Consider the following 26525-nt stretch of genomic DNA (forward strand, 5'->3'; position numbering starts at 1 on the left):
TATTTTAAATTAAAATATAAAAATATTAATATTTTTATATTTTAATTATAACATATTTAAATTATAAATAAAAAATTAGTATTTTAAAATATTAATTTTTAAATTATTAAGTGAAATTTAAATTAAAAAATGAAAAATGAAAATAGAGAAAAATAAATCTTATTATAATAAAAAGGTTAAGTTATTAATTATATATTATAAAATATTTTGAATTTAAAAATTAATTAAAAGTATTAATATTTTAATCATAATAATATTTAAATTATAAATTAAATTACCAATTATTAATATTTTCAATCAATTATAAATTATTAATATTTAAAAAATAAAATAAAAACAAATAATCATAATGACATTTAAATTATAAATAAAATAGTAGTATTTTATAATATTAATGATTAAATTACAAATAAAATATTAATACTTAAATAATCAACTATTAATATTTAAAAATATAAATTATTAATATTTAAAAGATAAAATAAAATAAAAATAAATAATCACAATAACATTTAATATTAATGATTAAAGTATAAATAAAATATTAATATTTAAACTATCAATTTTTAATATTTTAAATAAATTATACATTATTAATGTTTAAAAATAAATAATCATTATAACATTTAAATTATAAATAAAATATTAGTATTTTGTAATATTAATGATTAGATTATAAATAAAATATTAATATTTTAAAAATAAAATAAAAATTAAATAATCATTATATAATAAAGGGTATTTTTATCTTTTTATTTTTATTCTTTTCTTATTTCAAAGTTATTTTTACCAACAAAACACTGTAATACGTCATAATAATCATTCATGCTCTATTGCATTTATCATACCAAACTACGTAATAGTTATTCTATTCCATTCCTATCTATTCCGTGAACCAAACGTGCTATAAGTTCAACCATTTTTGCATATCCTCGCTTGATTAATTTGGAGAAAATAACTTTGCTCTCCCCATTTTCATTCCTTAGAATCTCACCAATACCAGCATCTCTTGGGTTGCCTCTTGCAGCCCCATCCACATTGAATTTCATCCACCCATTGGCTGGTGGCCACCAATCCACTCTTAACTTGATTTTCTATTCCTTCCCCGAGACTGTGATTTGATCCATACACTTGATAATATTAGTGGTGGAGGCTGGTAAATCAACCCATCTAGCTTTCGCCCAAGTGGCCAGCCTAAGCTTTGCAAGATCCAAAGTTTGTGAGATATTCCATTGCTTGCTTCTGAAAATTATCCTGTTCCGTGCCAGCCACAAGGTTCGTACCACAGCATAAAACTATAATGCCCAAATATTTCTATAATCATTATTTGGCACGAGCCCATTCCAAGCATATAGGAAATATTTCGCATCTCTCGGGCTTACCTAAGAACAACCCTATAAACCGAGCTAAGAGCTCCATAATTTCCAAGATTCGTAACATGAGAAAAAAAATTGTTCCATTGTTTCAAAATCTGATTTACAAAACTCGCACCACGCACTTCTGCTGTTAAGCATACCTTATTTGACTAAAGCACTTTTGACCATGACTTTCTCTAAAATCATCTGCCACACAAAACCGTCCACTTTATGGGATGCTATCCTTCTCCATACAAGTCTCTAATATCCTCACCTAACCTCCCCTCCTTCATAACACTCTACAAAAAGATCCAGTAGTGTAAATTCCATCAGTCTCTCTCTTTCACACCAACCTATCTTTTAGGCTAGGAACTAAAGGAAACTCTCCTAATAACTCTATCACTGCCTCCCATTGACCCATTTCCCACCCAAAGACTCTCTTTCTTAACTCGATCCTCCACACCCACTCATTCTCAACCCAAACCCCATACTCACTAACCTTACAAACCTTTTTAACTGCAAGTGCAAAAATTCTTAGGAGCCTAGTTTTTAAAGACCCTTCCTCGACCCACTCATCCTCCTAGAAAGACAAATTTTTTCCATTCCCAATGACCACCTCAATGCTCGATTTAACCTGCATAAAAAATTTGTTAGTAGGTGATAGGGGGCCAATGATGTTTCGCCATAAAATAGAGCATTGATAATTCACAATAGTAGCTACGATGATACTTGAAGGACCTCCTCCTGTCTTCCCATCCACCATAGCCCTCAATAAACTACCCACCTCATCTCCATATCTTCAAATCCATTTATTAAGTAATGCTCTATTTTTTAGACTTAAATCTACATGGCCGAGCCCTCCAAATTTTTTTAAGCTGCAGACACTTCCCTAGTCAACCATGTGGATTTTATCTTTAGAGCCACCTCTACAGCAAAGAAATCTGCGCTACATCTTCTCAAGCTCTTTAATAACTCCTTGCGATAGTTTGAATAAAGACATATAATATAATGGAAGACTCGCTAGCATTGCGCGTAATATAATTACTTTCCCCCCCATGGATAACAATTTCGACTTCCATTCGCTTAATCCTGCTTCCACTCTCTGAATCAATGATTGCCACATCTGTAAGTTACAAGGATTAACTCCAAGAGGCAATCCCAAATACGTGGAGGGTAGTGACCTTACTAGACAACACACCGAATCAGCCCATGTTCTGGGGATATTTTGTTCAATCCCAACTCCAAATAGATTACTCTTATTGAAATTGATCTTAAGGCCAAACGCAAGCTGAAAACACTTCAAAATTCTTCTTATATTCATAATATCACCAAACTTTGCTTGACAAAATAAAATGATGTCGTCCGCGTACTATAAAAGTGTGAGACCACTTTTTCTCCTGCTTTAACTATTAAACCTTTAAATAACTATACCCTTTCAGCTTTAACCAAGAACACACTAAGTGCCTCTGCCACTATATTAAAGAGAAAAAGAGAGAGGGAATGACCTTGACTCAGATCCCTACGAAGGGTAATTGGAATAGTGGGGGAGCCATTAACTAAAATCGAGATCGATGAGGTAGAAACACACTCCATAATCCAACCTCTTCATTTTTCCCCAAACTCAAGCTTCCCCATCATGAGGTACAAAAATTTCCAACTAATACTATCATACGCCTTATCAAAATCAGCCTTAAAAACAAGTCTCCTTTTCGGTCCTTTTGTTACCATGTCAATAAGCTTATTCGCAATTAAGGCACATTCAATGATCTACCTCCCTTTAGTAAAAGCAAATTGAAAATCTCCAGTCACTTTTTGAATCACTCTCTTGAGTCTATTAGCTAACAGTTTCGCTACAATTTTGTAAATACGACTAATGAGGCTAATAGGTTGAAACTCATTTACTGTTTTGGGATTAGAGACGTTCGGGATCAAGGTGACGAAAGAAGAATTAACACCTCTGCCTAACCTCCCACCTTTGAAAAAAAAACTCCATGAAATCCATGATATCCCTTTTAACGATACTCCATTGCCTCTTGAAAAAATTAAGGTTATAACCATCGAGCCCTGGTGCTTTGTCCCTATCACAGTTGGAAATAGTGTCCCATATCTCCCTCTCTAAAAAAGGCTCATCCAATGCATTTCGTGAGCTCTTTGATAGTTTCCTAAACTCACATCTGATTTCTCTAACAAAAACTTTAAGGCAGGCTCCGTACAACTTAACAAAGTGATTTCTGATCATCTGCCTGATGACCTTAGGTTCTTCACATTCCTCCCCATTAACCTTCAAACTCTTTGTGGTATTAGTTCTTCTCCTTGCTGAAGCATGGGCATGAAAATATTTCATATTCTTGTCCTCTTCAGCCAACCACTTTACTTTGGATTTTTGTCTCCACACCCTTTCCTCTTTGCATTATAAACCCCACAGCTCATTTGTTTTTTTTTTCAGAATTTTGACTCTTTTTTCACTATTCTCCACCTCTGACTGCCATTGATTGCTCAACTTATGGATATCCAACTGCAACTATTTAATTCTCTTTTTATCAACACCCAGATTTGCACCTTTCCATCCTTTGATATTCTTTTTAAGATTTTTCAACTCCCACCACAACAAGGAGCAACCCACAACTCTTTCCTTTTCGCTACTTGAAATTGGAAGAACCCCTAACCCCATCACCCTTCTGTCTTTAGATTTTGAACCGCTCATCCCAAGCTTTGCGTGCTTTATCTTGATTAGATTCAATTTTCATTTTTTCCTAACCTTTGGCTTTTCACACCTCTTACCTGCAGCTATGACCTCTTCCCCTTTATCAGTTGACTCCTTATGACTTTTCACCATTATATCCCTTAGGCACAGCGTGGATGTTAAGAATGCGAAAATAAACATATAAGCTTTCCTTGTTTTTGACTGCTTTTTTTTCCACTGATTCCTTGTTTTCCAATGCCTACCTCTTATCGGGGCTTTAGTCCTCTTGCCAATCATTTGACATTTGCTAGGTCTGCGGTAACACTCTTCACTTGCTGTTAATGTCCTTTAAACCATTACCAGCTTTGAATCTCGCCAATCTGCCCACTATAGACTATGATAGTACTTTTTTATTTGGATTATGATTCGCTAAGGTGATGACCCCCTTTTCTCTGGTTTTAGCTTTGTAGTTATCATTCTGGTTTGATCGACTTGTCCTTAGCCCCATTGAGTAGCTACCATTCCCAATTTTTTTAGATGATCCTGTTGAAAGATTTTCGCTATCATTACCCATCAAATCTACCCATTTTTTTCTTCTTAACTCTGAATGGTTGTGAGCTCTTTCCATATATTGTGATAGGTTCTTCTATTTCTTCAACCGAACTCGACTTTCCTTCAAGACACACCATCGGCCCCACCTTTTTAATTCTCTCCCCATCCTCAACATTCACTAGATCCTTGTCTTGGGCGTGTTTTTTCTCCTTGGAAATTGTTGGTTGAGCCTTTGGTCCCTTAGGGCATGCCTTGCCCAAACCCCTATTTACATCTAGGCTTCCCACCATATTCTTGGCCTTCTATATAGAATTGTTCATCTGCCTTTTTTCACCTCCCTTGTGGATTAAAAGTCCACCATCTTGTCCAGTCATCCTATATTGTTTATTTCTTTGGCATTCTTTAGCCCCATTGCCAACGTCATTTATCTTTGGGCATGCTCTTTCTCCATATGACCTAGTATTGCTATATTTTTCTAGGCTAGTTGATACTGACACCTTTTTCAACCCACGTCATTACCCTAGAGTCATTAGCTAACCTAATCTCTTTCAATGGGGCTTGTGACGGGGTCAGTTGCCTCTCTATCAGTGATTGGATTACGTGTTTTTCTTGCACTGACTCTTTCCACATCCTTATTTTCATGCAAAGTTGGCTAATCAACACCTCTACCTTTATAAGTTACTTGGTCAAGGTGTTCAGAGTTACTAGAGGGTCTCGAAACCCACATCATTCCTACTTCATCCTCGTTTTCAAATTTTAAATTTTTTTTAGCCATCTAGATGGCAAACTTGACAACACCGTCGTCTTCAAATGGACCTTCTTCACCAACTGCCTCTTCTCACCATTTTATAGAGCTGCTCTCCAATGAAGTGTCAACATCTTCCTTTGAGGTCGTAAGCCTATTAATGACTGGCACTAAAATTTTCTCCATGTCAACAATTGTAATTTTGATAGCATATGTTTGATTTCCCACAAAGACTTTTGTAAACGGTTGGATCTTTCTGAGGCTGTCGATCCCAACCAACATTTTCCCCTTATCCACCTTATTTTTATCCTCAATATCTTTATCAATACAAATGAAATAGCCCCAAGCGTCACCCATAACCTTGAACACCTTTAAATGCCAAATATGCAGAGGAACTTCCTTAAGCTTAACCCACACCAATAACTCCTTCTTGTACCTTGACTAATCAAAAGAACAAATCTCCTTGAATTAGCAGTAAAAAATCTCTCTATAGTTGGATAGGAGAAGTTTCATATATTCATGACTTTCGAAAGTGACCATTACTGAAAGATCCTCGGCAGCTTTCATAAAAGCAGACACACCTTCTCTAGCATGCTTGTCTTGGATGCGATCAAATTGAGACAGATCATGTAGAAGGCCTATTGCACTTCTCTTAAGCCACTCAAAATCTTCCTCGGCACCTGCATTTGGATTCTTTTTCTTTGACTCTTTAAGTGTCAAGATTCCTACTAGTTGAACCAGTCCACCCCCCATGTCTTCCAACCTTTTGTCACTTTTCATATCTAGCCTGTTGGACTTTCCCTTGTCATCCCTCACTAAAGCATCCTTAAAAGATTTACGATTTTCACTATCTCGATTAGCCATAGTTCTAAAAGGCCCACTCCTTCCACTTTCAGGTCTTCCCTCATTTGTTAGCCTTCTTCACCATTAATTTCTTTCCACCCACCAGTCTCCCATTACAAAGTGTTATCGTCATTCGAAGCTTTACTTCTTCCCTAAACCGAATGAACGCAAAGTTAACTGCCCTTCTTTTTGGAGGGAGATAGACGTCCACCAGCACTCCTGCTTGATCAAATAAATCTTTCAGATACCTCTAGTTTACCCTGGTACTAATATTGTCAACAAAAGCCGTGTGTAGACTCCTTCTCCACCTTTCCAAATCTGACAAACTTGAACGTCATTTCCTTTGAATTTATCCTATTTCTCTCCAAATCATATTTACCATTCTCTTTCCTTTTTCTTATAACAAGAACTGTGTTACACTACACTATTGTTGACATCTTGAAAGAATGAAGAAGATATGTTCTTTACAAATCATACATATCTGGTATTGGTAGGACTTCTTATCTTCAAAATTAACGTCCAAAATTCTACTTGAAAGTGTTTTCTTTTCTTGTATTTTTGAGTAGATAGATGATAAACAACCAAGTATTTTGGTGTTTTTCTAGTTCTAGTACTTTTCCTATATGTAGGTAATGGTTGTGAAGAAATTATAAGTACAGTACCACTGGTATGAAGCTCATCAACCAAATGTTCAACATTGTTTTCAACAGGGACAGTTTGATCAAAAATAGAATTGGTAGGGCTAGTTTGGTTAGGAACAAAATTGGTTGGTTGGGAAGTTCAATAGAAGGATTTTCACGGTCAGAATGAAAATGACAATATAATGATGAATCATCATTAGCAAAATGTTAGGGTGATGATATTATTTGAATGGAATCATCAATGGTATTATGAGATGGATGAATCCTAGACATTTGTTTGGTAGCAAATAAGGAATCTAAAGTAAGAATATTTGAATTAATATTGATATTTTTGAAATGAAACATATGCTCATGAAATTAAAATCTTTCCGAACAAAAGTCTGATGAGTGTTTAGATCATATAGTTTGTAGCCCTTTGTCCCACTAGGTTTATCTATATATATACATTTTCTAGCTCTTGAATCAATTTCTTTTTTTTTCTATTGTGTGTGAGAATGGAAGCAAAACATAAGGCTCCACACACTCTATGAGTGTGAATATGTAGGAACCTTTCCAAACAAAATCTCATAAGTTGATTTATTTTCTAAATTTCATGTAAAGACTATTGATAATGTGTGCAAAAGCTATTACATAAGGACACCAAATATCCATGTGAACTAACTCAAAGCACATAACAATAGATTTAACATGAATAGGAAATAACAATTTTCTCTATGTTGTTATAGGACAAACATCACAAACTGATGTTTGTAGAAAATTCACTTTAGGACATAATTGTCGAATTATATGTAATATGTTTGAAAAGATATGATTTAACCTAAAATGTCAAAGATTAAAAGACCTTGGTATAGAATTACCAACATCAATATTTACATCAGAATAAGGAAAAAAAATTATGTCCAAGCAATTTATAGTTCGAAAAAGAACATGGTCAAATATCAAAACTAGCTTTGAAAACATCAAGGGTGCTAAATCTGCAACTTTACTTGATACGATGTAAAATCTAGCCTTGAGTTTAGCAAGATCAATCATCTTCCAAGACTTGGTGTCTTAAATTACACATTTTTTATAAAAAAAATCAAAATATATTTTTTTGATTAAGTTTCTTTACTTACTAAAATCAGATTAAATTTAAAACTAAGAACATGAAGAACATTATGCAAGATGATATTGGGCAGCAACCTAATTGATCCAATGTAGGTGACTGATGCTCTAAGGCTATTAGGCGTTTGAATAAAAACATTTCTAACTGGAGTACATGTAATGAAGAACTCTTTTTTTTGAAAGGTATGGACATATTGAAATCCAAGAATATCCATTGCAAATGTGAGTTCTATCACAAATAAACAGAAACTCGCACCAGAAGCCAACTAAAAAAAACACAACAAAAGAAAAGAATCCTAAGATGCAATGAACACCATCAACACACAAACACATGAGACGACAAAACAATAAAGCAAAATCCCAGCAAAGAGCAAAACAATTTAAGAACCATATAAGAATCCCACACTCAATCAACCAACCCAAAATCAACTAGCATCATCTTCATCAAAATATAGCATAGTCACCAGAAGAACATGAAAAAACCAATAGGTAGATCCCTAGGTAAACACCAACATTATCCTTTGATCATTTTGAATTAAAAGCAGGTTCTATTCGCGTAATACATATTCTTTAGCCAGATAGTCAACTTCACTATTAGCACTTTTAAGCACATGAGAAAACACAACTGTTTTAAGTTGAACTTTAAAATTTTCAATGGCCAAGATTAGATTCTTGACTTTCCAAGGGGCAGATCGACTATTACTCACCCATTTAATAGCATTAGCAAAATCACTTCCAAAAATAACATTAATAGAGCAAGCCCATCTAGAGGTCGTAAAAATAATCAAATTATCTTAGACGGCAAGTAACTTAGCCTCATTCATTTGCATCACAAATGCCAATGGACTTGGAAAAATGAATTTTAACATTACCTCATTCATCACGAAAAATCCCCCCAATGCCAGCATACCCTAGACATCCATGAGTTACGCCATCAATATTAAATTTAAACCACCCTTCGATGGTTTACTTAACAAGTTTAACAACCTTTAAAATTGAAATAAAACTAGGAAATCTAATAGCATTAAGAACCGAAGCACTTCACTCAGGCCCTTTAGCCTTGGACCATTAAGCAACTGTAAATTTAATAATGTCAAACACGTTGAGCTTATCCCATAACTTTCCACTAAACTCAACTTCATTTCTAGCCAACCAGATAGACTAAATGATTGCAAAGAAAAAAATCTCAAAATATTCAAATTACCATCATTGATCAACAAATGATTCCAAGTCGAGAAATAATTAATTGGGTTTTTATGACACCTAATCAATCCCTCAAGTTTTGCACCAAGCATACCACATTTTCCAAACTTCATAACAAGAAAAGAATAAATGCCCCACAGTTTTTTTTTTCTCCATTACAAATAGGACAATTTATCACAATAGCCTGAAGCAAACTTTTCTTAAACAACTCAAATTCAATAGCCAGCTTACCATGAAAAAGATGCTAACATAAACCTTAACCTTATAAGGGGCCAACCCCAACCTAAACGTGATTTAAATGCTTAGCAACAAACAAATTATTACCAAGAAATAGCTCACAACATGATTTGGCACTATAAGTACTAGAAAGAGATTCTTTCCGCACTAAATTATCCTGAAGATCTTTACTTAAACACGCATTATTTATCAGCATCATAAATCTGTCCCATTGGTCCATTTCCCGACCCAAAAAGTTCTTACAAAGATTAACCTTCCACGACCAAATATTATTGACCCACATCCTAAACTCAACAACCTTACCAGTTTTATTACTCGATAGCGTATAAATACGAGGAAACCCTTAAGACAACGCCATTAATCCATTCATCACACCAAAAGACTATTTTTATCGTCCCTAACAACTATACCAAAACTAGTCAAAACAACAAAATTATAATCATTATGAGGGGACAAAGGTTTAACAATATTTTTTCATACATGAGAATACGTTCTATCATTGGTAGCCATAGGTAGTAAGTCAAGTTGGTTGATTTCATTTTTTCTAGCAATGATTCTCTTCCGAGAGTTCTCATGTTTATTACCAAAATGTCAAATCCATTTATTGAAAAGACTACAGTTTTTTAATTGAATGTCAATAAGGCCTAAACCACCAAGTTCTTTGGATCTACAATTTGTATCCTAATTAATAAAATGAATCTTTCGTCCTTCAATTGAACCATTCCATAAAAATTTTCTTTGAATCTTTTTAAGTTCATGAGCAACCTGAAAAGAAATTTGAAAAATTAAAAGATAATACAACGGACGACTAGCCATAACACTTTTCAATAAAGTAATCCTTGCTCTAAACAATAGACATTTAGCTTTTCAACCCACAAATCTCATTAGGAACTTCTTAATAACATGTGCCTAAGAATTATTTATCTCATGGCCACACCCAAAAGCAGACTAAGATATAGAGAGTAGGAAGGCACTCTATCTTACAAGCAATTAAATCAACCTATTCATTCATCTCAGCTTGCTTAACTCCAACACCAAAAAGACTGCTTTTATAAAATTGATCTTGAGGCCCAACATAGCTTGGAAGCAATACAACACCGTTTTGATATTAAGTAAACTTTGAAGCACCAATTTGCAATCATTAACAAATTGACGATAAAAACACTCTGCTAAATTCCTTCCGATCAAAATACCTTTCACCAACCTAATTTCCATAGCTTTATTCATGAGCATGCTAAAGATATTAACAACAATATTAAAAAGAAATAAAAAAAGAGGATAACCTTATCTCAACCCTACACATAGAAAACAGCCTTGTTGAAACCCCATTAACTAAAACAAAAATTTTGGCCGTTGAAATACATTCTCTAATCCACTAACTCCATAGATTACCAAACCCTATTTTTTCATGATATGCAATAAAAAATCCTAGTCAATACTGTCATATGCCTTTTTAAAGTTGACTTTAAGAATGAAACCACCTTTTCCATTCTTTCTAATCACATCAATCAATTCATTTGCTATAAGTGAGATATCCAACATTTGCCTCCCCTTAATACAAGCAAACTAACTCAGACCAATAATCTCAACCATCACCCCTTCAACTTATTGTTCAACATCTTGGCAATCACTTTATAAATATTACCGACCATATTTATCTAACCTAAAGTCCTTTAAATCCATATGAGAAACAATTATAGCAACTAAAGTAATAAAAGAATTGTTCATATTACCTTCCAACACCCCTAAACTAGGAAATTTAGACAAAAAAACTCACAACCCCAAATTTAATCGTGCTCCACTATTTCTTAATGAAAGTGAGGTTGAACATGTCCAAATCGAAATACTTATTCATATCGCATTGACATATAAATTCCCAAACCTCCTCCTCAAAAAACAACCTTTCAAGGAATCTTGTTGAATTGCTAGTTAACACACTAACTTCACAATTCCACTTTTCAATACTCACAACAGTTTTTTTATTATACTAGTTTCCAGAAAAAACAGGCCACCTCTTCCTTAATTTGGTCTAAGTCCAAAACCTCCACACCACCAGTAATGAGTTTATTGATCTAATTATCTCTTTTTCTTGCCGACACAACTAAACAGAAACACTTTGAATTTTTGTCACCATCGAGGAACCATTTAACTCTAAAACGTTGATGTCAAGCTATTTCCTCCAATATATACAACTTTCATAACTCATTTTTTTTCGAATTAATAACTCTATATTATTAGACTCCTTATTACCCTACTAAATATTGAACATGATTTGTTGAATTTCATTCTAAACTTTTGAATTTGTTTAGTTGAATCACCAAACACAGTATTCTGCCATTTTCTAATCTCTTTCTTTACTTTCTTAAATCTAAACCAAAGGCTTCTACCATTATGAAGCATATCACTTGCATTCACCCACGCTTTTATAAATATTGGATAAAAGCTAATCTCCTTTATCAAATGATTAAAGATTTTAACTAGTTTCGGACCCCAATCAAAGCTAACCTCGCAACGTACAATAGGATTATGGTCTGACAAAGAGTAAGGTTTGCAAATTTGACTAAGATTTGATACCACAATGAAATCTCAAAATCCAAAAGAAACATATCTAAATGACTAAAAATGGGAACCTTTCTATTATTTTCCCATGTATATTTGTCTTCCAACAAAGGAAGATCAACTAAATTTAATCCCTTAACAAAACATGAAAATTGGAAGCAAGAATTAGAGATGTTAGACACTCTCTAACGTTCATCCTCATTTCTAATAGTATTGAAGTCCCCCCCAAGAATCCATGCCACACCAAAAGACCTCACAAAGTCATAAAGAAACAACCAAAATTCTTGTCTCTTCCATTCCCTTTTAGGGGCATAAATATTACCTAGCCCATACCCCCTGTTACCTGAAACCAATTGTCCCACCGCTAAAATACAATGTTTCCTTTCAACAATAGAATTCAACCTGAAAAAATCATCTTGCCACATCAAAATGAGACCCCCGATGCTTCCTCGGCTTAAACACCCTTTCCTTGAATACTGTCGATAAACTATAAATTCTCAAAAAAGTTTCTTCTAAGTTTTTTCAATTTTGTTTCTTAAATAAAAACAACCAAATACCTTTCATTTCTAATGACATTCTTAACCGTTCTCCACTTCTCACTATAATTAAAACCTCTAACATTCCAAGACACTAGCTTCATGAGAAAAATAAAATACACACACAAACAAGAACTCAACAAACCTGTAACTATTTTCTGCCATTTTCCATTGCTTGTTCAATATAGTCATTAATCAATCCTTCTCTACTCTTACTGAATACTATACTAAGTTTCATGGTGACCTTATAAATATTTTCAACCTTTTTAACAATCACTAAGTTCTAGTGTGCAATGTCAGAATTAGAGATTATTCCTTCATCAAGAATGAGTTTAAACAAATTACATTGTTCGGCCAATTCCCTAACTTCTTTCCTTATCCTTCTTTTTCTTTTATTCACAGAACAAGTCCCTTTAAGCTTCACAGACTCAGTTGAATTCTTCACTTTCTTTTTTCCTCCACAGCTATCTCTAGAACCAAAACATTCTTTTATATGATTCATAGCACCCAAATCAACAATTCAATAATTTAAATTAATTTTAGAGATATCATTATTTAATGATCTTTCATATAAACTGTGAAAGGAATTGAAACAAAAAGGTTTAGCTATTACACCTGCCATTAATGAATCCATAATTGAAAAGCTTAAGTTGCTAAGCATTCATATCATTATTGGTTGGAAAAGGTAGTTTATCACCATATTCAACATGATCCTCATTGGTTAACAACATTAATTTCTAACACTAAGTCTTTGTAAAAGACATATGAGACGAAACACCATCAAAATCTTCTTATTCAACAACTTGAGTATTCACCATAATATTGTTAATTGAAGGGACTATCTTTTTAGGAGGATTTTTATTTTTGGTAACTTTAAAGTCATGAGAGAAACCAATAAGTTTGTAACAATTTTCTGTAGCATGCCCTGTCTTACCACAACGAGTACAAACAATATTAGGTTCGCACTTTTTCCTTTTATCACTGAAACTTGCTACAGTTGAGCTTTCAACAAATGGTTAGGACTACAAATGAATGTTCCTATGTTTCCTTCTTAATTATTAGATTACATGCTTCATCCAAGCTTGGGAAAGGCTTCACTAGTAGTATTTGAGATTTTAAAACAGTGTAAGATTCTTTCAAACCATTCAAAAACTTAAAGACACTGTCCTTTATTGACTGATCAATATTCTTCTAGAAACATTTTGGATTACACTTTCCATAATCACAATGAGGCAATGGTTTAAAATTCGTAAGTTTGTCCTAAATGGCATTTAATTCAATAAAATATAAATCCATAGTTCGAATACCTTGAGTTATATTGGAAAGAGTAAATTGAATATTACAACTGCTACGGTCATTTGGTTGAGCAAAATGTTTCTTTAGAGTCTCTCAAATCTATGCTGTTTAGTTGATATATAATATAATTGTCGTAATTGGAGGAGAGATGGACTCCAAAAGCCACGCCACTATGAGGTTTTTACACCTCATCCAAGCCATATAAAGCTCGTTAGAATATTCAATTCCTCAATAGATCCATCAACAAAATCCGAAGAAAATGATTGACTCGTATAATTGTTGGTAATAAGTTTTGAATTTATCACCACTAAATCATGATGATTTAAGTGACACTCAAACATTTGATTTATTAATTGATGTATGATCTTTTATCTAAAAATTAGAGTTCAAATCTTTTTTCTTTTGATGATTTTAGTGGTGGATGTAAAATAAGGATTAGGGAACCTCCATAAGAGAAAACACACACATCCTAAGAAATTTGCCATATGATTTTCAACAAAAAATGAATCAAACAATTAAGAATCTCAATTGAGATACAAGAAAATCTCAGCAAGAACATAAACAAATAGAGAGAAATACCAACTGAATTGAAAACCAAGTTAGTAACCAAATCAAGGAAGCAAAATGAATGAAATCAAGAAGGTAAATCAAATGATGAAACCCTACATCTTGAAGATATGCTTCGATACCATATTGGAAATGAAATTTGAAAACTAAAATTAGATGAATTGAGACGCAATTGGAAATATCTTGTAGTATTTTGGATTGCATGAGAGATCATGAGAGAGAAAACTACCTCTCAGTATTGATAATTACAAGCAAAAGAGTAAAGTAGTATATTGCTAACTTACACATATAACCTTAACTATTACACTAAATTACAAGCATACCCTTTAATAAAATCTAACAGTGATATATATATTTTTTAAAATTTAACATCGTTTGACTTTCATTGATAAACAAAATCTCACTTCTCATGAAAAAAACTTGTGTAATTTATGCTTATGCACAAAAATTCATTAATTATTTTCTTGCACCCAAGCATTTGACTCATTGGTTGATGCATGATCCCTCTACCTAGAGAATAGAGTTCGAATCTCCCTTCCCTCAAATAATTATTTTCTAGTACTTAATTATGACAAAGAAAGTACATGTACACAGCGTGACAAACTATGTCCAAACTGCACCTATTTAATTTGACCAATCCTTTTAGGAAAATTATACATCTCATAAATAAAAAATAATTAAATGACATAAATCACTTAAATAAACATGTATCAATTATTCAAACCTGTTGATAAAATTTATAAATTTTAAAAAAATTATCAACATTAAAATATAGGATAATAATCATTTTTTAGTATCATATCTAATTCATCAAATGCTCAAAGAGTTATAAATAAATTAAACCAACTTTCTATAGAAAAAGAAAAAAGACCACTGCTTTTATCTAATAAAACCAATCAACATAATTCTAATTATAACAAAAAATTTTACATTTTCAATACCTCTAACTTAAAACTTTTGATTTAAAATTCTAGGACATAAAAGATAAAGTTTACTAAATCCAAGAGGCAATGTAATAATATGGAAACATAGTTAATAAAACGAATATATCACCTATAAATATTTTTATAACAATGTTACAATTATCAAATCGTAATAAATACAAACTTTATATAGTAATATTTAATGAACTCTACACAATTTATGATTGTATTAAACAATTGTAATGTCAAATTGACAGTGATATAATCTTGTTTATTAAAAAAATTATGACGGGTTCACTTAATACTTTTTTTTTAAAAAAAAACCTCCTAGCAAGAAATAAATAAATTTATTAAATTATTATCTTTATGCTAAAACGATTGGAACATTATGAATAAATTGTGGACCACTTAGAAACAAAATTATCACATCAAAATTTAAATGGAAAAAACAAGGTGATGTATATAGTAAGTTCTTTTATTTGGAAGGTAAAAAGAAAAAAAACAAAAGAATTGAAGAGAACTGTACACCTCAAATCCAAAACAAGGAGTACTGTTTTAAGGAAATAAGTGATGAATATTTTAAATTGCAAAGCATGTACAACGTAGGAATTGGTTCTAATTAATAAATACATTGACTTAAAAAATAAATACATTTAATTCAATGACAACTGGCGACTATTCCATAGTAAAGTAATATTAATACAAAACAATAAAGAATTCATCCATAAGTGCCGCCCAACACGTACAACTACTATTCAAGCTCCCCACCTCACCAGATTCCTCCTCTCGTTTTCTTTCTTCAAAGTAGGAAAAAAAAAAAAAAACCAAAGATTTGCAAAATGCTGCAACTGTTTTTCGCGGTGGCGTTCTCGGCGGTGCCTTTGACCCTTTACGTGCCACCAGTTCGGAGCCTCAATCTATTCGTCCAGACCGTCGAAGATATACTCCGACAGACAGCCTTGTACACACTCAGGGCTTATCCTCGTATCCGCCTCGGTCTTTCCCGGATCTTCCACTCCATTTTTCACTTGTCTAGGTAGATTTCTCTTTTTTTTTCTTTCTTCTTTTTTTCCTTTTTAATCCTCTCTGTACATTTCCTTATGAGAAAATCTTTTTTTTTTAATCTTATTTTATCCTTCGTGTTATGAAATTTGGATTTTTGGGAGATGGAGATGATACTGTTTGGTACACAAGTAACCTGGGATTTTTCAGGCATTGGGTTTCTCTTAAAAACCCAAAAATTTCTGATAAATTTGTTATCTTTTTTAATGGGTTGTGTATTTTTGATTGTTGTTTTTGTCATGAATGAAGCAAATGTTTTTCCTTTTTTATGGGTAAATCGAATGACTAATATATTATATCACGGATTGCTTTTATTTGTGTCAGTGATTTATTGCATTAATTATGGTAACGGAAGGCAGGACCATACCCCAATTAATCTGATTTTGTTTCTTCTTGTTGGAAAAAGTTATGCCATTGCTGGACTGGCTATCGTTGCTCAGAAAAGCTTTTTCTTTTCCTTCTCCTTTTGGCTGTCTTATGGATTTTGCCAGACAAACAAAGGGTTATTGGTGATACTGATTGGGCATGCCGTTTATTTATCTTTCTTTGTAACCCCGAATTCATGGGACAGACAAACTTTATTGTATGTATTTGTCTCTCCCTTCAGAAGAGACAAAGCGAAGTAGAGAGGAGAGGCTGAGCCCTTTCCCTCTCTGCTTAATCTCGGAAATCCTTGGATTTTTTTTTGTTGAAAGTTGGAAATCCTTGGATTTTAAGATGAAACAAAACAAACGCAGAAGCAACTACTCTTGCATTTTACAACATGGTTTTCATTAGGTGGGTTAGTGGGTTCATTCATTGGTCAAATTGAAGAAGCTAAAGGGAAAATACTTGTCACCTTTCTGGCACCTAGAAAACACAAGAGCCGTTGTACTTGGTCAAATTCAAGAAGCTCAAGGGAAAATTCTAGACATCCTTAATCTGTTTGCGGATGTCGCTTGTATTTTTCCTTTTGGGACCCTTTTAACAATTTTGTTCACTGTTGTTGTTTTAAACGATTTGCAGATAAGTTCAAGTGTGAGCATTAATTTTGAGGTCGAGAAGAGATTGGTGGAAAATGGATGACAACAAATTATTATTATTTTTTGTTCTTTTTGCTAGAGATTAAGTTAGAAAAGAAAGAGATTAGTGTTCTTCTTTTTTCCCTCAAACCCATGAATACCAACTTCTATGCCTATATATCAACAAGAACAAAAGTGGATCCATAAATGAATTTTCTTTCTTTCCGTTCACTATTTCACTACTCCTTAACTCTCTATTTTCACACATTTTTTCAACCTTAATCCTAACAATACCAAACATGGTCTAAAACCCAGCCAATCTTCTTATGCTGGGAATGAATATCACCACCAAGAAAGATGTTTGAATTAGGCATAGGTATACCCATTTAATTTGAAAGATAATAAGATACGAACCAAAGCAATTTGCAGCAAAAGTGTAAAAGACAATGGCTTGGCTTCGTAAAATTGTTTTTCTTCTCTTTGCAGCAATCACCGCTCTTATTCCGGTATTACGTTGAAAGTATAATTTTACGGATATGTACAGATTTGAATAATAGAAAAATAAGAAAAAGATGGAATTTATCTCATCTCAAAATATTTAAATCAGATAAATAGTGTCAATATCAAATTGTTTCAACCTTTATATTTGGAAATTCATATGAAAATGGCACAAAAAAGGGATTCGGTAAAATTTAAAAGCCCAACAGTTTTGGGAACTAAAATTCTTGTCTTAATCAGAGCAGCCCAATAAGCTAAACTCAGCAAGCTCTGTCTAGTGTATACTCACTCGCGTCTGTTTTCCCGCTCTACCCTTTTTTCTCCCATTAAAGAAAAAATAAATATTAAAAACCAGCTATAAAGTGTAAAGCATTTCTTTTTTCTTCCATGAAGGAACTTTTGGGAAACACTTGAATGTTTCTCATTTCTGTTTTGTGAATTTCGTTCAAAAATTTTGAGCGGTTTCCAAGGTATTAAGTTTCTCTTCCCAGCCTCTTCTTTTTGTTTATTTTTTTAAACAAGTTAGGGTTTTGTTTGGTTCACTTGATCACTTTACTCTCTGTGTTCTAACCCAACTTTGATTTCTTTTTCATTTTTAATTTGTCGATAATTTTTAATAATAAAGAAATGGCTAAAATTTGTGAATATCAGATAAAAATAACCATTTTCGTATTTTAAATTAAAGCTTTTTTCCCCCTGTTTTGTTTGTTCTCTCTCTCTCTCGCAATTAAGTTTTCATCTGATATTTTTATTTTTTTAATGTGGTATATTATTAGGGTTTATTTACATTTCTTAGTCCAAGGGCAATGGGATTTTTTAAAATGTGGATTTGACTTCGAATTTGTAGTCTTTTCACTTAATTTACGAGCGTCAAGCTGTTACTCCAGTGTTGTTTTGTTGAAGTACTTTTCTTGAGATCAATGCACTTAGTATTCATAGCTGAGATAATTTTTTCTTATTTCAATTGTCAGTTAATAACGTTTCATTTGTTGCAAAGTTGTTGTTTTATTTCTTACGAAATTTAAGTTTGATAGCTCATTTCTGCGCATGGCATTGTAGAATAAGCCGAATGGAGTTACAAACAGTGATTCCTAGTGGTTGAATAATGCCATCATTTAGTGTTTTTTTTTAATGTGGATATTATTGTTTGTTAATGCTTAGTATGCAGTGAAATTTTGCGTTTTTAAAAGGTGTTCAAACTTACAAAACTCGTGATTTTATAATAGGTATATCGAGTGCTGGCTCCTGAACTCAAGCATTCTAATGGACGAAATAGGCCGGATGCTTGGCATGTTTTCTTCTGGTCCAAGCCTTCCGTGGCTTTGGATCATTGAGTACCTATCAAGCTTCCGCCAGATAGACACTTCTATCATCCGTGGTAGGGACAAATTGCGTTCACTCTTGATTTATGTTGACCATACTTATTTTAGGGTGTTTTACTATTTCTCTCTTCTTTTAGGTCTGATTGAAGCAGCTCCAGTATTGCCAGATGATTTAGGGGAAAATACAAGAGAAATGATTGCTTTAAGATGTCTGGAGGAGTTATTTGGTCCTACTAATGGTCTCAGAGATGTTGCTCCTCCTGATTCAAGAGTTGTCTTTGATCTTGCGGCAAGCTGTGAAGATGTACTCAAACACATTGTGCAGGAGGTAAAATATGGAACATACTTTCTAGTTTCAGCATTGCTTTATGAATTTTGGTTGCCTAGAAAGAAATTAAACTCTTTTTTACCTTTCTCTCATAAGAGCTTGCAAGCGGAAATGTACACAGTGAGTTATAAGTATCTTTCTTTATCAGGTCTCACTTTCAAATCTAAGAAAGGCTGGACCAGAGCTGTTGAGATGGGATGTTCACCCCTTTATTAGGCATAAAAGAGCCTCCCTACCAAAATGTGCATTAGAACAGGTAAAAGAGGAGTTTCTTATTTCATTGTTCCCGTTGCAATGATGGCATAATGGGTTGTCAATCTTCATCCATCTTTTTGCGCTTATGACCCTTTTTTGAAACAGTTGAAAGATTCAATTTTGGAGGAAACTCCTGTCCTTGATGGTGATGAAAATACGCCTACATGGAGGCTTGATGATAGTGATGATGAAAATGGTAATCGAGAGGGCAACTTGATTCCTCAAACTCACAAAGATGATAATGAAGTGTTGCAAGATGGGTTGCTTGAAAGAAATTTAATCCCCATTAAGAGGTGTAAAAGTGATTTGGTTGCTGGAAATTTGGTGGGACTAGTCAGTTGTAACCAGGATGGTATGCATAATGATTTTCTGGTAAATGCAAAGAAGTTCAAGCAGGATGCCACTTGTACTATTCAGTCTGTTGAAAAGATTCCAATTCCCTTGCATGGTGTTGAGCAGTTGGATGAGTCTGGAAAGATAATAAAAGTTACTGAAATAGAAGGTAATAACTTGGGAAAGGATTCTCAAGCAGGTGAGGGCGATGAAGATGTGTTTGTGGTCTCAAGGACACTTGGGCAGAGTGATGCTGTTGGTCATGTAGAATTGCAGGACAATGAGATGGAGAATGCTCAAAATGCAGATATAATGGGTGAGCAAAAATATGGATATAGGCCTTCCAAAAATGTTATGATGGATGAATCCAATCATGTTGAAAATGGTGCGCTGGAAAAGAGTCCTGGTGGTGATGCTAGTGAAAATTTTGATCAAGGTTTTCCATTATATTCCCTGAATTCAACTTCTGCTGTTGGATTGCAGCAAAATATTGAACCTGATGAGGCCAAAGCTGACATGGAGCATCCTTGTGCAGAAAAAATGTGTGAATATGTAGATGAAAGGTTTAATATTGCCTTGAATAAGAGTCTTTTCTTGAGTTCACAGTGCATACCAAGTCAAGATCCTCTAGGGAAATCTGGCTGGACAGAACAAAAATTTTGTGTAAAGTGTAACAAAAATGGACAGGTGTTGGTCTGCAGTTCTAGTGGTTGCCCACTTGTGGTTCATGAGAGCTGCTTGGGTTCCCCTGCTAGATTTGATGATAAAGGCAACTTTTATTGCCCTTTCTGTGTATGTTCTGTTTCCATCACGAAGTACCTAGAAGCTAAGGACAAGACCTCCTTGGCAAGGAAGGAACTAGATGCATTTTTGGAGCATTGTTCAAAAAAACTTACTGAGCAACAGTGGAAGCTTCAGAGTCATCTAAGATTAAATGTAGATGAGGACCTTGTTGGAATTCAGATGAATGGACATCTGGGAGAGAGTAAACACAAATTCATTAGTCAAAAGAGAGAAGTTAAATGTGGACCTTCTGCATCATGTCTAGATGACAAACTGTGTGTGGAAGAGAAGTTTGTGGGTGGGGCAGTACGTGTTCAAGGTGAAAAAAATGAAGAGCAAGAAAAATTGGTCCATGGGCAACAATCCATGAGAGAGCATGAACACCAACAGGACCAACTACCAGATAACCGTAAGTGCAGTGATGATAATCCAGCTGGTGAAAACACTAAAACCATCCCGGAAAATCAGGTAGAAGTTGGAGGAAAAAATGTGAAGGAAGCTGTACAGCCTCAGATTACTAATCCACCTCAGAAACCTGTCTGTGCTTTCAACGGTGATGGAGAAGAATCTCCTACTGCTGCAAATGATAAGTTTATAGTATCTAGTTACTCCATAAGGTTGAGAAAACGTGAGACAAAGTGGTAAGTTCCCTTCATGTAAATTGATATTCTTGTTATTCCTGTAACATTAATGCCATATTTAAGCATAGATGTTTTGATTTCACATTGTAAAGCGTCTTTTTAAAATCTCTAACATGCTTTGGCCATCAATTTTATGGCTTTTGTGGAACATGAATAGTTGTTCTGGAAGAAATGAGGGAGCCTTTGATTTTATTGATAATTAAATTTAATTTAATTCTTATTTGCAGCACATTCCCTCCAATTCCACAGTTGAGGAGGAAGAAACTTCCATGGACAAAAAATGAAGAAGAGATGCTTAGGGTAATTATTCTGTCATAAATGACTTGTAGAAGTTATATAAATTATAAATCATATTCCTGTCTAATCCTTGTGTTTGGAATTTTGGTTTCAGAAGTGTACTTCCTGAATGTTTATTTTCTATATGCCTCCAGTATCATATGGGTCTGATGAAGATTTTATGAATCCAGCAGGCTCAATATTAACATTTAGATTTTCCAAGCCTGTGGCTTTTAATATGTGACTCATTATTTCTTGAAGGAATTGCATCTTGTTTCATATCTTTCCTCTCAAATTATAGTTTTTCTAAGATTTTAGCTGGCTGTGAACTTCTTTTTCCAACGGTTTTAGAAAAAATTGCTGCTATGTTTTCAGAGGGAAGTTGAGAAGTATGCAAGTCACGGTGGAACTGTTCCATGGAAGAAGATTTTGGACATGGGTACTTCTGTTTTTCTGAGTGGTAGGACTACGGTAGACCTCAAAGATAAATGGAGAAACATGTGCAAGGGTGGCCCCTCGATGTAAATGAAGTGATGTAACAGGCTCACAGCCCAGTGGTTTTGCATATGGAGTTATGTCGTTTTGTTTTGCTCAGCCTCCAGAAGTTTATATTCTCGGTTAAGGTATCTCTCTGTATCAGTTTGAAGGAAGGAGCTGGGTGTTGGGCTTCCTAGTAGCTCTGTTGTTATCATATACCGTATTAAGGCGAGTGTATAGTAGTTGTTAGAAAGTTGGGTGTGGCGGGTTTTCCCCTTCCTTTTGTTTTTGTCCATGTGAAAAACCTGTTTGTCTTTGGTGGAAGCTAATATTTTGAATGATGTTTGTATATATGTTGTTAATCGTAAGCTAGTTTCCATTAACCTTTGCTGTTTGATCTTTGGTGGTTGTTGGGTAGTGGTTCTTAATACTTATTTTTAAGCTTATATGTGGTTGGCATATATTTAAGGCCAAAGTAAATAACAAAAGAATATTGGCAATAGACGAATAAAATTAAAATAAAAAAAAAAGGATTGGCATATGGAAACCAGGATAATAATTGGGTAAAGCAAATTTAAAAAAAAAAAAATTCTTCAACAGATTGATACATTGAAGCTTTCAAATTTCATTAACAATGTTTTATTCTTCCTGGCTCTTGAGCTTGTGATTAGCACAAGAGTTCATGCATGTATAAGATAATTAAGCAACCTTTGATGTATCTACATGAAATGTCAAAAACCAATAATTATTCAATTCGGAACCCTTTGTAATAAGAGTGATGATAGTGCTATGCCATCATCACCATCCATGTGTGTCGGCCAGATTCATTCATATGCATGCAGCCACTAGCATACGAGTGATAATACCAATTCAACCAGTTTGGTTTTGTCAGGAAGACCCTTTGGTGGCTGAATGCGATCCAGGTTTTTGTAGAGATTTTTGTCTTTGGATTTCTTTGATTGTTCAGGGTACGAATATGATGTGTACTGGACAGTCAGTTGCCTTCTTTGTTCTTATGCTTAGGAGGTTATGCTTGTATATTGAAAGCGTACAGGAAAGGTTTCTTGTGTACATTGCTTTTGAGGGCTACTGGGGAGGTGTAGGGAGGCCAGGAATCCTCTCCTTTTTGTATAGATTTTTGGATACAGGGCATGTGGTGTTGATTCAGGGAGGTTACCCTCTTAAGAGAAGAGTAACAGATTTGAACTGCTTGTTTCTTTTTCCAGAGAAGTTGGTTTCCTCTGATCTGAATACATTATCAACTTTCAAAAAAAGAAAAAATACCAATTCGACATGTGAGATGGTTTAGGAATATGAACATCTTTGCAGAGAGAGGAAGGGAGGGAAGCAAGGCATGGGAAAAAGGTGAAGGGAGTCCCGGGAATCAGGTCGTGGATGGCAGGAAACAACATGTGAAAAATAGTGGTGCTCGTGAAAGTGAAAAATGTTGTGAGGTGGGTTTCCTCCATGGTAAAATTCAATTCATGTCTACATCTCACTCCTAGAATCCGAGGGAGATTGCCAAGCCCTAAACACTACTCACAGCATTTACTGCCCTTGATATTACTCCAAACAGTAAAGCAGCTTTAGATTAAAAAAAGACAATTTTCCCAGTCGCCACCACGACAGTTTTAATGCATTCTTATCACATTTTCGCTTTCTGGGTGGCAAGCTTACCTATATTTTGTCTTGCGGTTCACAGGGTTTGCCACAAGATGCAGAATGTTTGCTTACTGTTTCAAGCTATAGGGCATTAAGGGAGGAAGCAGAGAAGGAGTTACTACTATTATCACCACAATTGTTTTAACCTTTTTTTTTTTTTTTTGTTTGGTTTAGGACACAATAAGTTCCCTATTTCAGTAACTTTGAATGTATTTACTTGTGAATTGTAATAATGCAACTTTTAATTACATACACTAAACTGAGTCAAATCCATACATTTCATTGTACCCAAATAAAAAGAAATTGTATTTCATAAGATTACATGGATTATCAAGCTAGATGAACCCTTCTTTGTGGATAATTTAGTTAGAAGTAGTACTGAGACTGACTCTTTAGATGTTGATTCTCTAACCCTTGTGCTGTACAGACTTGTGTATTTAGATTGCAAAATGAGCTCCAAAGAAAAATGATTTCTTCTCCAAGGGTAGGGGATGAAATTGACAATGCTGATGACCCGACAAATGCCATGTTAACAATACACTCGAAAAGCTTATTAGATATTCGTTTTATAGGATATTTAATTATTTTTTAAATGATGAAGAAAGAAAATTTGAATTTGATTTTTGAATAAAAGATATATGCATTTATCATTGAATCAAACACTCATTTTTGTTAATCACGATTCAATATTATAAAAATTTATTCCTTAATTATAGGTATATCTATGTTTGTCATTGATCTATCCATAATTACAGAATGGTGCACTCTTTGGACATAGAAATGGCACATCCCTTGTTTTAAACCATGTCACAATTACTTGAAAAGATTTGATTATAATAAAAACCATTGGATTTGAAAATAATCCGATTAACACCAAGTAACGGTCACATGGACATGAGCATGAACGCTTTTCATGGAACGTGAACACATTTAAACCAAACTGCACTTCAACTCCCTACATATCCCGCGCCTTTCTACCCACTTCTCTTCACTCCCAAAGTTCCAACTTCACTCACTCTCCTCACTCCACACTCAACTTCCTCTTTTCCCCCCTACTAAAACTACCATGGAAAGTTACAGAAGATCTCCATTGAAGCCATGGAAGAAAGGCCCAACTCGAGGCAAAGGCGGCCCCCAGAATGCTTCATGCCAATACCGTGGAGTCAGGCAGAGAACGTGGGGTAAATGGGTGGCTGAAATAAGAGAACCCAAGAAGAGAACTAGACTCTGGTTGGGTTCTTTTGCAACAGCTGAAGAAGCTGCCATGGCCTACGATGAGGCTGCGAGGCGATTGTATGGTCCAGAAGCTTACCTCAATCTTCCACACCTTCAACCCAACTCCAATCCTCAAAACAAACTGCAGAAGTTCAAATGGATTCCTTCCAAGAACTTCGTCTCAATGTTTCCCTCTTGTGGATTGCTTAATATAAATGCTCAACCTAGTGTTCATGTTATTCATCAGAGGCTCCAAGAACTTAAGAAGAATGGGGTTTTAAATCAGACTGGTTCTTCTAGCTCATCTTCCTGTGAATCAAAAACTGACATTCAGATTATAAATGATAAAACCCCCGCAGAAGATCCTCAAATGAAGGAGAAGGATGTTGAAATTTCATCAGATAAAATGGCGGGAGCCTATGAGGATAAACCACAGATTGATCTACATGAGTTCCTTCAGCAACTAGGAATACTGAGAGAAGAAAAGCAGTCCGAAGGAGCTGAGACTACAGAGAGTTTAACAGCAACAGATTCTTCAATAAAAGATTATGATGAAGTAGCTGTCTTTGCAGAGAATAGCTTCAATTGGGATGCTATGATTGAGATGCATGGAGTTGCTGATTACCAAGGAGCAGAGGCCAGCTTCCAAGTTCATGATGCTCAAGAAGACCTAACTTTTCCTGCTTCTATTTGGAATTTCTAAGAAGCCTAGTCAATCTCGGAAGAAGGGACCTAGCTTCTCTATAGATTGTTATCCTTTTTCAGTTGGCATCTGAGCTATGATAGAGATTTGATGCTAGTTCTAGAACTGTTTTGAGGTTGTAATGATATACGATATATAGATGCATTTCTATCCATTGCTGGCAGAAGAGATCATACAAAAAAATAGTTTGGAATTTGATTGACAACTAGAGAGTGAAAGAGAGGCTATCGAATTTAATGGCAAGAGAATTTTTGCGACCTGAAGGGAGGTAGAGGTTCATTCCTTTTTTTTTTGTAGCGGTGGGAAAGTTGTTTTCCACCATTGTGTGATATGAACTGGTAAAGTTTACTTTAGTCACCTTCACAACATAGGACTAGTTTCCTTTGGCATTTCTGCTTTCTTTCCAACTCGGTAGAAAATTCCCAGAGACCGTAAATTAATACCATCAAAAGTTTCAGCATCTAGCATACCATTGGTAGAAGACAATTAAGGTGGCCAAACAGTGCTGCTTGTGGGGCTCATTTACAGGATAAAACCAAGTAACAGTCAAGAACTGAAGATGAACAACTAATTAAGACAATAGGAAAACCTAATACGGTACCTTGACATCAAGTTACTTAAGCACTCACCAAATAATACTGCATAAATAATTAAGACACTAAAGAGTACCTGGAAATCAAGTTATCTAGGTACTCATCAAATAAAACTGCAGCTCATAAATCTGC

General features: G+C 34.3%; 2 protein-coding genes across 2 annotated transcripts; both read left to right on the forward strand.

Moving 5' to 3' along the window:
- Positions 1–18024: 18024 nt before the first annotated feature.
- On the forward strand, positions 18025–22603 carry LOC18599003 (uncharacterized). Its single transcript, XM_007028768.3, has 7 exons — positions 18025–18275; positions 19032–19183; positions 19265–19455; positions 19604–19711; positions 19816–21467; positions 21695–21767; positions 22119–22603. The coding sequence occupies exons 2-7, from the start codon at positions 19069–19071 to the stop codon at positions 22266–22268; spliced, it is 2289 nt and encodes a 762-aa protein (XP_007028830.2). The 5' UTR covers positions 18025–18275; positions 19032–19068; the 3' UTR covers positions 22269–22603.
- Positions 22604–24948: 2345 nt separating this feature from the next.
- LOC18599005 (Integrase-type DNA-binding superfamily protein) lies at positions 24949–25955 on the forward strand. The gene has a single exon (XM_007028770.3). It carries the CDS (start codon positions 24949–24951, stop codon positions 25798–25800), a length of 852 nt encoding a protein of 283 aa, XP_007028832.3. The 3' UTR covers positions 25801–25955.
- Positions 25956–26525: the final 570 nt, after the last annotated feature.

The sequence above is a fragment of the Theobroma cacao genome, chromosome 5 (assembly GCF_053813885.1).
Source record: "Theobroma cacao isolate CCN51 chromosome 5, ASM5381388v1, whole genome shotgun sequence".
In the NCBI taxonomy this organism is placed as follows: domain Eukaryota; kingdom Viridiplantae; phylum Streptophyta; class Magnoliopsida; order Malvales; family Malvaceae; genus Theobroma; species Theobroma cacao.